Source organism: Cariama cristata, unplaced genomic scaffold (assembly GCF_000690535.1).
Source record: "Cariama cristata isolate BGI_N322 unplaced genomic scaffold, ASM69053v1 scaffold1451, whole genome shotgun sequence".
In the NCBI taxonomy this organism is placed as follows: Eukaryota; Metazoa; Chordata; class Aves; order Cariamiformes; family Cariamidae; genus Cariama; species Cariama cristata.
The window spans coordinates 44,671-59,725 of NW_009598457.1; the positions used below are offsets into that span (position 1 = coordinate 44,671).

The 15,055-nt window shown below is 42.2% G+C and overlaps 1 protein-coding gene across 1 annotated transcript in view; it reads left to right on the plus strand.

Annotated features, from left to right (window-relative positions):
- The window catches only part of EPAS1 (endothelial PAS domain protein 1), a 40,150-nt gene that overhangs the window by 7,002 nt on the left and 18,093 nt on the right, over positions 1 to 15,055 (plus strand). The window contains exons 4-7 of the mRNA XM_009709276.1: positions 9,445 to 9,596; positions 10,196 to 10,280; positions 10,779 to 10,897; positions 11,004 to 11,206. Of these exons, the coding sequence (XP_009707578.1) occupies positions 9,445 to 9,596; positions 10,196 to 10,280; positions 10,779 to 10,897; positions 11,004 to 11,206 (559 nt within the window). The remainder of the gene's footprint in view (positions 1 to 9,444; positions 9,597 to 10,195; positions 10,281 to 10,778; positions 10,898 to 11,003; positions 11,207 to 15,055) is intronic.

A 15,055-nucleotide genomic window follows, 5' to 3' on the forward strand; every position in this document is an offset into this window, starting at 1 on the left:
TACGGTTGGACTTGATGATCTTTGAGGTCTCCTCCAACCATAATGATTCTATGATTCTATGATTTGATAGTGATGACAACTCAATATATGTATATAATATTCATACATACACATACATATACATGATTTTTCTGTGACAGTGTTTGAAAAACAATGTGATTCATGTAGCTGATTTACATTCTTTGGAAGTACCACCAGGACCCAACAGTTAGAAAGGAATCTGGAAATGAAACGTTATAGTTGTGACAGGCTGTGGTTTAATATTCCAGGCTTTCTCTACATTAGTTATTTGCTTAGCCTTAAATCTGATGCATTTCCTCAGTCTAAATGTTGACTTGGAGTAAGTCCTCTCGTTAAAATTTGTGTGTTAGTCAAATGCAGATTTGTCCATCGCTACATGCTTAGGCACCGGAAATGTAGATAAAGGTCTTAAAAGCTTTAGTGCTCCTATTCTGAGGAACTGAACTTAAGGCACTTCAAAGGGACTTTTTCTGGAAGAGCTGGGTATTATTTTCTGACAATGAGAATACACTGAAATGAAAGAACTCAAGCCAGAAAACCACTGTTTGCTTGAAAGGCCTCGTCTACTACTTATATTCTTCTGGGTACAGCTAACATTTATACTAGCCAAGCTAAACAAGAAGGCTGAAAATGTAAGCCCTGAATATTGGAAAGATAAAAATTATCAGGCATTGGAATAAAGCGGCATCAGAGAGAGGACCTTCATTACTGTTATTAGGATAATGACTCCAGAGTACCGTGTCTTTCTCAAGCGACTGCCCGGCAGTTGACACTTGCCGAGACTGCTGAGATTCACAGGTGTAGAGTACCGCTGTGGCCAAAGTAAATCTCTATCAGTTTGAGAAAACTGTTTCTTACTCTCAGGAGTCAAGGCTGTAAAATTGAATATAGGTGTTTCTGGCAGGTGAACTTTATTAGAAAAATACCGCCTTTCAGGACTGATTAACACCATAGCGGTACAGTAGCTGCATAATATAGGTAATGTTTGACAGGTGCTGTTTTTCCCATCTGTTCTGTGAAAGCAGAATTGAAGTCTTTGATGGTGGGTTTCTGAATAATGTCAGTCTTTATAAGGGTACTGGCTTTCACTGGAAGGCTTTCTGATTTAATTCAAAGAGATAGGTTTTCAATACAGCCTTTGCCTCACAGATGAAGAGGTTTGCTGCTCCTCACGTTTTGACCAGAGCATAGAGCAAAATGGATGCTGGGCTTGTGTGATGCCTGTCCACACCCCGTTCTCGCTTGTGCTCTAGACCCTTTCTGAGCCCCAAACAAAGCTGTCCACGTTTCTCACACAGGTTTAGTAGACTGGAATTTGGCCATTAATTCTGCATTGCATTTGAGGAGCCTTGATTCGACTGACAGGGAGCGTGGGGGTTACTGTGTCATCTCTGACAGGTGAACTGGGAACTGGGGAGGTGGAGAACCGCAGTGTGCATTAGAAACAAATGCCTGCCCCAGCCCGCAGACCCTGTTTTGCTTTATGTTGTCTTCATGGAAGTAGTTTTGATTATTTGGGCTAGACACTTAGTGTAAACTGGAGTTAAGTGGGAGTATTTGTTCTGTCATTAATTAGGATGTTAAAATAACATTTACTGCATATTTATGTATATATATATATACACAATGTCACTAAAATAAACTTGCAGTGCAGTTTCAAAAATGCTTCAAAAAGCAGTAAAGAAAAAAGTACCACTTGATTAGCATTTTTCTTATTTATTATTTATTCTATCAAAAACTACTGGTACACCAGATTTTATTTTGTATTACTGTTTGTGGGCATGATTCTCAAAACGCGAACACATCTCTTCATTTCATGGCAGTTTTGGTGGGAGCAGAGAAAGCAAAGCCCTTCCCAGGACTGCATCCTCAGCTTTCTGCAAGCTGATGCTCCAGATGGGATTTCAGAGATGGCTGTAGGCAACTTGCCAGCCTCAGTCCACTGGCATTGAGTGTCTCCTGCCCCTTCCTATTATTCTCTGACTCGGAATAGGGCTTTTCACTTGTGTAACTTGGGCTGTTTTACTAGCTGTGTCTGCATAATGATTATTTATCTATCGGGAAGCCAAGACCTAGGGAAATCTATGCCCACATTCTTCCAGCAGGTGAATGGCAGAGCCCCCGAATCTGAGCCCTCATTGAGAGCTCTCCCGCTACGTGCCTCTGCAAATCCCGGCTTCTGGATTGCAGGGTGCACCTCTCCTGCAGGCGTTGCAGGGCCTGAGCTTGGCCCTTGTATCCTATCGTAATAGGAAATAGCTGGTTGTATATCTCAGAGTTCAAAAGGGTAAAAAATACCAGGTTTTGCTTTATAAAAGTTGCTGCTTTACTTAGTAACACGTTTCCCTTTGATTTTCACAGTAGGCAATTCTGTGTGGGAATGTTGGAGAGGAAGCCTTTAGCATTTAGAAATGCAGGCTGTTCGTCTGACGGCCTGATTGAGATTAGTATCACAGGAAGCAAACTGAAACAATAGCTTTATAATACTGTTTCCATGTTGTGCACAGAACAGTACATGGTATAATTGGAATGCTAAGTAGAAATATAATTTAATTATGAACATCTTAAATATTATTCAAGATGTCTCCTAATTCTGTTGGCATAATACATTTTTGCCATCATCACATTCAAATGTTTGGGATAAATTTAAAACTGATCTTTGTTCATTTCAAGTCAAGGTTTTGATCCCATAAAGTTGCTGCTGAAAAGAGACGGTTTGATGCTTATCGATAGTGGAGCTTGTGGATTTGGGATCTTATGTCCTTTGGTACAGTCAGAAAACTTGATAGCGGTACTTGCCCACTATTATTCTCTACTATAGCTAGTAAATTAGCCTAATACTTTTTGGTGAGTTAATAGATGGCAAAAGAGAAATAACTGTCTTTAGCAAAAGCATGGCTGTCTTGGTTAACAACTGACATCGCGATAGTTGCTAAGGCTGCCTCGGATAGTCTTCTTTTTGTCTGAATATGAGGAAGAGACTCCACTTCAGGAAGCCTGTATAGGCATGAGTATGCGGTGCCAATCATTTTAAGTGTTTATTTGGACCATGCTGATGCTAAAGGCGTTACAGGAACCAGAACTCTTTGGTACCAGTGAGTTTCTGTGTGCGAGGACTGCAGACTTTTTAGTCAGGCTAATCTGGCAAACACAATTTTATGAGCTTTCTTTAACCCCATCCCAATTGTGTGGTCACTTGGGTGCCTTTTCTGTGCAGACATCCAGCAAAGGAAACTGGATGGGAGTTACTCCTATGCAGGCAGACAGCAGCAGAAATGGGGAGGGAATAGGGAAGCAGACGGGAAGTTGTTTGGGAGAAGGGAGGCCATGAGGAAGCCAGCGTGAAGTTGTTTCAAGGGAGGGAGACAACAGAGCCGGAAAGCCAGCAGGGAGCAGAAGGGAAAAAATAGCTTTTCTCTAGGCTTTTAAGAGAGAGGACAAACTGCAGGGAGAAGTGATGTGGGCATTGTTTTTGAATGTCTGGACAAGCTGCATCTAATCTCAGACCATTGTGGCATAAAACAGTGCTTTAAAAATAGCATGTCTACTTGTTTGCTTTTATTAAATTGGAAAAATAGTTTTGTGCCAACCATGCTGCTAGGGATGAGATTGGAGTTGGGTGCCGAGTGCTTCAGCTGCTTGAGGTGACGTCCCTTTTTTGGGAAGGTGCACCAGAAGGTCCCACGGGGCTCAGGAAGCTCTGATGGGGTGCTGTGTCCCGCTGTTCAACACTGATGGTTGCGGGACTCGAAGCAGCTTCCTGGGAGCAGCATCTGAATAATTTGGCTAGATACAAACTCTGCAATCAAAAGAACACTAACATTAAGTGTTTTCTTTATCAAAGTTGCTTGTGCACTTGGAGACAAGAGCCCTTCAGGAAGCTTCAAGTTTAAGAGTAGCTTTTTCTTGATGTATCGAAATTGAAAGCTTTTATTGAACACATTGAAAATATCCCCTTGAACAGGATGTACTGCCCTGTCAAGACAGAAAAAAGAAAAGGGGAGGGAGGGGGAAATCTCTCTCTTTTGATGGAAAACAAGAAACCAGGAAGAGACAAGTCTGTCTCAAAGCTGCTATCTCTGATGCAGGATGGAGCTGCTGTTAGATCTTCCCTAACTTTTGCGTACCGGTGTCAGGCAGTTTTTACAACCCTCCTCTGGAGTGGCCGCTATAGCCTGGTGTCTATTATGCACAGTATCCAAACAACTTTCTGGTATTTGTAGGATCCAGGATGAGAGACAAAGCCATGAAAATTCTGTGGAGGTAACAATGTGACCTGCAGTAGACCCCCTTTTTTGTCACTCTCTACCTCTGAACTGACCAAAAAGGCCCCTTTGAGTCAGATCAAAGGTGTTGAGAGGAGTATAGGCTGTTTGCTGGGAGGTTGTTTATACCTGAGCAGTTAGTTCTTGTAAGGAGAGCCTGATTTTTGAGCCTTCAGACTCGTTCCAAGAGGTTGGACTGAAGGAAATGAGCAAGCATCTACGGAAAAAGTGTTCTTAAACTTGGGAACAGTGCACATCCTGACAGTGGGAATTAATCAAAGCTTGTTTACAAGAGTTATTTTTAGCATAAAAGGTTATCATAAACACTGCAATAAGCATTTACCATTACAGTTCAAAGTTTCTTGTTGATGAATAAATTCTACTTTGGTGGTTAGAAAATTTTTTCAAGTAGAGCTGATTGAAAAATACTTATCAAAATTTAATACAGACTGAGACATGGCCTGAAAAATACTGTATCAAAGTTTGCAGACTAAGAAATACTGCCTTGGAGCAATACGAACAGCAGATGACCCATCATACTGGGACATGGGACACGGTTGCTCTGTTCCTGGTTCTGCTGTAGCTCTGACCATCGCCCCAGGGAACCCACTGCACTTTTCTGAGGCTCTCTGATGTGTTTCAACATCTCCCGATCTCACTTAGACAGGGATTCACTCTCCTTTATAAGCTTGCCTGTGCTACATGAGCACAATCTTGGCCAGGATCCATAAATGTAACTATAATATGAACAATAATATTACAGCACTTCATTCTGCTGAATGTGCTATTAATTTATAGTTAAACTGGCATATTTGCAGTCCAGTCTCCCTGCTATACTGTCACGGTGCCTGAACTGAGATACTCCCATTAGTAGAGGAGAGATGGAAAAAGTTGTAGGAAAAAAAACAAGAAATACATCTTTATTTCAAAACATAGTTAGCAACTATTTTGAAAAACAATGCTGACAAAAAAAAAACCTAAAAATCAGGGTAAACTGAGTCCACAGATACCTTTCTTTAAGACCTGGAAAATTCTGGCAAGTCTACATGGGGTGCTGCTACCTGGATAAAGTGACCTCAGACCTACTGGAAACCAAAGGCTGAAGTTCTGCCCCACCTCCTCATGCTAACCTCCCACTTCCATTTGGCCCGGTGCTCTCATTTTCCATCTGAAACTGAATTTTCTTAGGCTAATGCTCCAGTGTAGCCCCTAGATAAATTAATGAAGAAAATTCAAAGTAAAATGAAAGACAATAGGGATTTCTGGGAGCAGCTTGCAGTAGCCATACCTTTATTTGTTTCTCCTCTGCAAAATAAATTCTTTCTAAAGCAAACTGGATTTTTGCTAGTGGCAATAACTGAATTGCTTCTGATGTATCGGTCTAATCCTAATGTGTGTATACCCTCTTTGTATTAGTAGCAAGTGATTTTCACAGGAGAAAGGGAACAAGCCATAATGCTGTAACTGCAGCCATATGAAGGACCATTAGCCAATACAGGGCATACTAGGGCCACCACAGTGATGGCCAGCATATTTCTTTGCTGCAGACTAAGGATCTTCAGGTAGCTAATATGCTTCAGGGGTTTAGCACAGATGACACCTTCTAGGACCGTGTGTTTACAACCACTGCAAAGAACCTGGATGCAGCAAAAGACCTTTGGTGCACCTCCCAGTGCCTGGGCTTTCCTGGGCAGGCTGCCGGGGGATGCTCGTGGGGGACAAGCAAGGAATAGACAGGCAACAGGAGCACAGTGGCCCCCAGAGGTACTTGTCACCTACCTTTATGGGCCTGGTAGTGCCTGCAGTTTCCTCGATACAGCTGCTCCATCTTTGAAATGTGAGCATGCCCTATTAAGTACTGCAAGAAACCTCTATCTGCCCGCTCCCCTTTGCCTCCTGCAGCCGGGGCTGCTCAGGGGGAAGGAGGGGATGCAGTGGGGTTTATTGAGTTACCAGGGAAGCTGGAGGGGATCTGCAAAACACCTTGGCCGTGCTTTCGGGTTATGTGAGAGGGGGTGCACAGCAGCGCAAACCTCTTCCCTCCCTCCTCCCTGTCCACGTTACAGATGCCTCCAGCTGGTCGAAGGTAATTTTAATAAAAAAGTTGAACTCTGATCCCACAAAGCCCTGTAACTGCGTGCTTTAAAGCTGACTATATCTTTAAGGGCTGTGCTCAGTTAGGACGTTAAAGGTTTGAACCTGCAGCCCTGATGTAAGTGATCCTATGTCCTCTGTGTGTGTTTGTATAAGTAATATAATTTATATACATGGAAAAGCAAACTTAATCATCTGATAATACAAGTAAAGTGTTTGTCTTTCACTGTTGGAGGCATTTAAGAATACAAATGCTTTGAATAGCCTTCCTGCCTTTGAATGGTCATGTTTTGTTAATGCAAACTTAATGAGCTGGGGAAAAAAATGGAAAGGAGGGTCTGAGGTTAGAGCTGAAAAGTCATTTTTTTCTCTGAGCCCACACTTGGCTGATTGTCTTGGGCTATAGCCATGATCCCTGCTGAATAAACCATTTGTTTGCTTCCGGAAAAGTAAAAAAAGACCCTTGACATTCTTTACACAGCAGAAACAAGCTTGGGAGCAGATGGTCACTTACCTTTTTTTTTTTTTTTTTTTCCCCTTTCCTTCCCTAAATGTCATTATGGTCAAAGTGCATACTATTCACATATATTATTGTGTATTTTCTGTATTTTAAATGCTAACCCTGATGTCATTTCCTGAAGTCAGTTGCTTTGTACTGAGGAGGAACTGGCCCCTGCGTTTGTAGTTAGAATTGCAGTGCAGGGACACGAAATGATAAATCCCCAACCTGTGCTGGCCATCCCCAGAGAGCGTCTGCTCTTCCCTGCTACCAAACAACTGCGTTGAGAAGCAAAGGGTGATAAACCAAGTGCTCCCAGTGGCTCTGGGGCTGAGTCCCTTTGTTCCCTTGTTCGCACGATGGGTAATGGGCTGCTGCCAGGGAGGGATGTTGAGGAGCAGAAGGAGGATGCAGCACCAGCAGGCAGCATCATTTCTGTCACCACTCATACGTTCCAAACAGCAGCTCGGTGGGCTCTGCATTGCAAATGCTCATCCCTCTGCATTTGCTCGCTGTCCATCCTTAGGCACTAGCAGATGCAGTTGCAGGAGGTATATAGATCAAACTCATCCTTTAGTCGTAACTTGTTAATTCTTCAAAGTAAAACTTCATTAGTTTGGCTCAGCTTCTTCCCTATCCAAAAAAATACCAAATCCAAACCACTTCTAATAATGTTTTACAAAGCAATACCCTGTTCCTGCTTCTAGACTTCTTCCAAAATGAGTATTTCAACGAGAAACATGAAGAGAAATGATGAATGTGCTGTTTCAGGGAGGAAAAGAACAAAAGTGGAATACTTTTCCCAAGTGCTAACAGTATGTGTACTAGAGAACAAAAACTGTATGCTGAAATTACAACATTAAACCAACAAAGAGCAACTTCTCCAGGAAATTCTCTTAAAAGTCCCACTGCTCTTGCGAATGAGGCTGATGCAATTAGGGCTGGAGCCTCCGGCCAGCAAAATCGGTGGTGGCCCCAGCCTGGAGCACTCTTGTGCCACCAAGGAGAGGCACAGAGCAGCATTGCTGCACCTCCTCTCACATTGTCCTTGCTGCCTTGGGCAATGGAGCACCTTTGATCTAGGTGACACTTAACCATGGCCTTCTATCTTCAGCACTGTATGGTTGGAGTTGCTTATTCATTATTCTGAGACAATAAGGGGTGGGTTGGTTGGTTGGTTTGCTTTTTCCCTCTGAATTCAGAGCCTTACCACTGCACACATTTGCAATGACTGATCGCAAATGCACAGGCTAACTGACAAAACTATAAAGATAAGCTCACCACAGCATGTCTGAGGTACACAGACCAAATGCCATATCTGTAAATAGTTTTGTAAAAGAATAATCCCAGAAGTTTCATGTAAAACACGTCAAGAAATTAATGGGCCAGCTCCTACACAAAGTTTTTAATACTAGTCACCTACAAATCATCTCCTGCAGGCTTCTTATGGAGCTGAAAAATGCTTAAAAGTGCAGAAAGGAAGGCAAGAGTGCCAAGTGGACACTTGGGTGATTGACATTGGGAAGGAGCAGTGTCTCCTCTTCCCTCCCTGCCTCTGCGGCTTTGCCTGCTTACTGCCTCCCATGCCGGGAGATGAGCAATGTGGGACACACATGACGAGGGCATCGCAGTGCCATCAGTTGTCTCCATAGCACACCCAAAAAGCAACAGGAAAATGCATAACCAAAAAAATTGCTTTCATAAATATTCAGTAAATATTTCAATACAACAGCGGCACACCTTTCCCAAAAATGGATACAGTGCCCTGAGTTCACAAATCTACATAGGCAAACATCTGGATGTAAGTGGGGTCTGAGGCTCTCCTCCTGGCAGGACAGGAGAAGCGTAGGTGGGTGGCGAAGCGTGTCAGTCTGGTGGAGTGGCATGGAGGGAGTTCTGATGTCTGCAGATGAAAAAGCAGGATCAGTGGGATGAATCTGTGTTTTTCCCAGGAATACTGAGATTTGTGGGATGAAAGAGAGAGTCGTCCAAAAGGACGTGGAGTGGGTTTCTACTTTTTCTACTAAAGATGGTGTTAACAGGTGTCTCCATATTAAGTGGAGAGGTCTGTTTGTTTAGGCATGCTTTGTAGGAACAGTATTTGAACTTCTTAGAAGACCTGACCTGATGGAAAAGTCTTTTCTTAGACATTTGTTAGGAATGCCTAAATTTACTTACTTTCTGTAAGATTTGACCTATACCTTGTGCCTGTTAGGAGATACAGAGGTTGCATGTGGCCAAAAGAATGTGCACAAAGAAAATACATTTCCCTGCCTAGGTATATAGGCGTTATGTACTGAACACACGTCTTGCAGAAACATGCTAAAAGTGAATAGAGGGTCTATTGCATTTGTCAAAAAGTTTAGAAAAGTGTCTTCTGCCCCTTTAGTGAGAAGGGACATCCCTTTCATACCCTGTTTAGAAGGCCTCACCAGAAGGGGTTTGCGGAAAGGAAATTCTAACAGCAGAAAAATATTTTGTTGCATTGTAACTGGATGTGCTTGCATTGAAAAAGGCTGGCTAGGGTGCTGAAGACTTTACATGCTTTTTTTCTTTTTTTCACAGTATGTGCTGACAATGAGAATGAACTAGAGGCAGACCAGCAGATGGACAACTTGTACCTGAAAGCTTTGGAGGGATTTATTGCTGTGGTGACACAGGATGGAGACATGATCTTTTTGTCAGAGAATGTCAACAAATACATGGGTCTCACCCAGGTAACTTGTTCCCTAGTGCTTTCCTGTTTTTGTAATACAATTCCTAGAAACGAGTCCTATGCCTAAATGCAGAAAAACAGCTGCATGTCACTGCAAAAAAGACTGGAAATAAAATGTCTTATTTCTCTGGCAAGTACTCTGCGCACCAGACAACAGTGGGGGTTTTTCCTTCTCCCTTTCTATCAAAGTTGTAGTATTTGGTGGCTGCAGACTTGCCTGCCAGATATTACCGTGGAGAGGAGAACAGACGTTTATCAACCTGTGCCTTAGTCTATGGGACAGATGGGATAGAACTGCTCTTTTGGGTCCCCCCTTTTCTGCTTTGTGGATTGGGGGTTTTCCTCCATGTTGAAAATAACTGGTGGTGTTGACTGATAACTGCGCCCTGCAAATCCAAAGATAGGGAATTGTTCTGGGGTGACAATGAGAAGTCATGCATAGGAGAAACAACGGGAGGGTCACAGGATTTGTGTCTGTGAGCATCCTGTCAATGCACTTAGTTCTAGTGACAAGTTTCATCTGAATAGGTGGTATTTAAAAACAGATAAATATTATTAGTTGCTTTTATTTGGCTAAATATAGTTCTTACTTCTGCACAGGTGGAATTAACTGGACACAGCATTTTTGACTTCACTCATCCATGTGACCATGAAGAAATTCGAGAGAATCTGAGTCTGAAAAATGGTAATAATTAAAATAGAAAAGAGTCACTGTTTGCTTTTTAAATAACAAAATGAAGTAATTGGCTGACAGTAGAGATCTGTTAGTCATGGGAATTTTCATTCCTAGAGTAATCACTAACTGTTATTTGATACTTCACAGATTTGTTTTGTTTCCCCTAATATTGCTTATATATGATAGCATTAAGAACTGTTTGTTTAGTGTTTTCCTTTCAACAAGTTAAGACAGGCATAATGTTTTCACTTGTAACACCTTGCAAAGATTTATGTGCTGTGAGCTAAAACATAGGTTTAAATGCACAAAGTCCCATTTAAGTTCCACTTAAAGTTTTAGGTCTGAGCTCTACAAACTGCTCTTCAATGGTCCGTGCATCTTTGATGGTCTCTGCAGGTAAATTATCTGAGAAATAGTCTGTTATTTCTATTGAATCCTTCATGCTTATAAATAGAAGAAATCCAGAAGAAAAACTGAAAAAATTCATTTGCCATTTTCCTTATACAGGTCCAGGTTTTGGAAAGAAAAGCAAAGAGATGTCAACTGAGCGTGACTTCTTCATGAGGATGAAATGCACTGTTACTAACAGAGGCAGAACTGTTAACCTCAAGTCTGCCACATGGAAGGTACTATATTTTAGCCATAATAAGTGTTTCTGATGTGAAAAGACATTTTGACACATAGAGAAAGTACATTCTACGTTTGTTTCTCATTCAAAAATCATCATTTCAGGTTTTGCACTGCACTGGACAAGTTAAAGTGTATAACACTTGCCCTCCTCACACTCTGTGTGGGTATAAAGAGCCTCTTCTCACTTGCCTTATAATAATGTGTGAACCTATTCAGCATCCTTCAAACATCGATATCCCTCTGGACAGCAAGACCTTCCTGAGTCGCCATAGCATGGACATGAAATTTACCTACTGTGATGACAGGTAAATCCACTAATTTTTTCCTTTCCATGGGTGTTTCTATCTTCTTGAACAAAACAAGCAGTCCTTTCAAATGTCTTCCTGTGTGGCCCTGGTAAGCGAGGATGAGAAGTACAGTCTATTACCAAGACAGTGGCTTGCTTAATCCATCTCAAATCTCAATTTAGGCCAAATGGTACTCCTGCTGTATTTCCTCCTCCTGCTGAGTGAGGAATTCAAGTTTACCGGTGGAAGATGAGGCAACTTAGAGCCATAAACATTAGCTTCTTGGGTTTTAACAAACTGAAGAGTACGCAGGATTTCTGTTCTCATTTTTTAGATAACATCTCAAATGACATGCCTTACGGACCTTAGTCAAGGACTGTTTTACAGTTGTTTTGGCCCAGGATGCTATTATCGGTTAGCTGGAAAGTACTTTATGCTCTAGATTAACTAAAAATTGCTAAGGTATCCAGAACATCTGCAGCTCTGAAATGGGGTTGCAACCTCTTGCTCAATGAAAAGCAAACAACCTTTGCTGGTTATCTATCTGCTCCTTTTAGTGGCAAAATGAAGGGGAGGGGAAGATCTTGGGTCAAGCAAGGGGCTGTGTCCTCTACTCCCCACAGTTCCCTCCTGAGTGGAATAAATGGACATCCCCCAAGTCTCCACCTGTCTGATTTCCCCTGGGATCTTCATGGCATTTCATACCATCTACCGCTTCTCCCTGTCTACATATTGTGGTAACCATCTCCCCTGCGTATGAGTGAGCCAAAGATCCCTTCCCATGAAGTGTCCTCCTGTTTCCCCAGAAAGTCCTGTCTGTACTACTGTGGGTTTGGTTTTTGGTTTGGGGTTTTTTAAGTTTATGAGGTTATCCCTGAATTTAATATGATGTTTTCTGTCTAAGGAAACTGGTCTCCTGACATTGAGAGATGCTAGCAACCGCTGCGGTCTGTAGGGTTATCACTGGGATTATAAGTATGCTTGCATTTTATGCAAAAACTCACATGATTGAGATCTTGGATATTTTTTTCATCCTTCGAAGGTTTTTTAAAACTTACGCTAAGCAAGATTATTATTTTAAACAATGTGATGAAGCAACCGTATAAAGTAGTAGTGTTAGCAGCTGTGGATGAAAGCAAGATTACAAGTGTGAAACTTGTGACTGACCTTCTTCTGACCTCTCTGAGAATTTAGCAGCAAGTGTGCTGTAACTAGAAATGTCCTCTGATGTAACCGCAATAAAACAGACGACTTCTTCTTTTATTTTTTTTTCTCTCTTAGTATTTTCATCCTGAAAGTATTAACGAGATATCAATAGGATTTTGCTGCTGGGAGGCAGAAAGCAACAATATGGTAGTGACTCATTATTAAAAGCAATGTACCTCTGAATTAGTGGGGCCATTCAGTGGCAGGATAGAGGAGAGTAACAGGGGATTTTGCTGTATTGCAGCATTAACATGTCTCTGCCAAACTTAATGCATAAGCAATTATAAGTGAGAATTGGAGGGACTGATACTATCCCATTAAAGATACATAGGCTTATTTTAAAAAGAATGACATATTATGCCATGTCTTAAATAGTGGGAGTTGATTTACAGGGAAAACGTTTCACATGGCAGTGAAATACAACAGCTTCCTCTGGAGGATTTAACTTGTAGGGAATTTCAGAGATTTTTCTTTAAAACTAGGCAACAAAACAGCATGTGTTTTACTAGATAGTTTTGGCTGTATGTTTCATTCATGTTTTACTGAGATTATGATAAAGTGGTAAAAAGCCAGCCAGGTCAGAGAAGGAAAAGACCTCACAAACCTTTCAGGTTCTTCCCAGCAGATCCTCCTGGCTCTTGCTTCCCTCCCAGAGGGATGTTGATTTCTCTCTAACAGGTGACATATCACTAGACACATAAAAATGCAAAACACTCAGCTCTTCCTATTAAATTCGGTGCTGCTAGACAAATTGCATTGAAGGAGCAGCTTATGCCAAGAATGTAAATCCAGGCTGAGGGTCGGAGGAGGAAAAGCAGCATGTGCCAGTCAGATGCCTAAGCCCTTTTCAATGCACTCTGGCCATTCTGCAGTGAAGCAGCAGGGCTGACACAGCTCATTTCTCCATAAGAGACGCTGTCTTTCCAGTTCAGGGCTGGTATCATTGAGGGCAGCATGCCTCCTCTAGCTGGCTTCTGCAGCAATCTGAGTATCCCCTTTGCAGTTCATCTGCTGTGGACAGGTCTGCTTCCAGGGAGCATCACATTTTTATTTTTGAACCATTCAGTTAAAGAAACTCTAAGATTTCTGAGGAAGTACCCTAATGAATGGCAGCCATGCTGGACCTTACTAGTGGAAGCATCCACCTTCAGCGTGAAGCTTAAATGGGTGCAGAAGAGGGCTGCCCTTGTACATGAAGCTGAAATTTATCCTTGCAGAAAATGAGGATCACATCTGTCATCTCCTTAGGAAAGCTCATAGTCTCTGTCTGACGCAAAGCAACACTCAAAATACGGGCTGGCTACCTTTCAACACTGTTACAAAACTAGTTGGCTGACATGAAGTGCCTTGGTTCTTTTGGCTTTTCCTCAGGAGGGTACAGGACAGATGTGATATGAAGCGGGCAAGACTGGCCGTCCCTCCTTTAAAACGTGTGAGAGACTAGCCTGTATATTTTGCCTTCCAAAAATAATTTTTGTGTATGGGCTTATGACTTGCCAGTGGTGAGGTGGGATATGTATGTATTCTTATCACCTTGTAAAAGCTGTTTTGAGCCTGTAAAGAAAGGTTTGTATGATACAAATAATAAAAATAGGTTGTTCTGTTAAATGCCTGTTTCAGCCATTCCTGGAGAGCGGTTTAAAAATGTTCCCTTGCTCCACTTATCTTGGCTAAGTGGTTTACAGGAAGGATTATTTTAGCTGTAATACGGAAATGCTGATCAGTGGTACAATTCAATAATCCAAGTGATTTAGTTCGGCTGCACAATGCTTTTGTGTCAGGGAAGATCACCAGTTAAGGGTGTTTTAGTCACCAAAAAAGGCAAATCTTTGTGGGAAGGCAATTTTGTTACCTTGGTGGCATAGCTGATGCTCAGCGTACCTTCCCATGCAGGGCCACGGAGGTGATGGGTAGATAAAAATAGTGGCAGTATGTTTCTGTGGTGGAAAAAATCAGCAAAACAAAAGTGAAAACTGTATCTGAATTTGATAGAAAACCCCTAAAACTACTTCAGGTGCCCCAGCACATGCAGTCTCAGCCTTTATGGTTTATGCAGAAAAAATGAAAACCATAGCTGTGTTTTGGAGAGGACCAGGGTTTTGAAAACAAGGAGGGTAACGTGGCATTGTAGGTGGTGTTGGCTTTTCACCTTCATCCATGGGACCTCTCTGGGGTGCTGGGGAAGGGAAGAGGGAAGCGCTCTTTGCCCATAATTGCTGTGGCTAGCATGCAGGAGAGGGGAGAAGGATAAGGAAAGAGATGCGTTATGCACAGGACGCGATGTGCAGGCAGCGACTCCGGAGGCTGTGTCACAAACCAGTTCCCTGGCACCAACACACTGAAAAGCGTATGTTCTCCATTACTTTGAAGGCATGGCTTGCTTTGGGGAATTGTATGTTCATGGTTACAAGAAACCAAATTAGTTAGAGTCTTTTTTACCTTTTCTTGATTGGAACATTTTAATGGAAGAGCTCAAGAAGAAAAAGGAATGATGGAGGGTGTATGGTGATTCAGAATAGGTTGGTGCAGGAAGATGCAATGCCAATAGTGTTGGTCCCAGTTAGGTTTCTCCTAGGATCCATGCTGTGCCCAGCTGAGAAGAAACTGGGTTGTATTGTGCTTCCAGTTACATCCCTGTAAAACAGAAATATGCAGTCACAG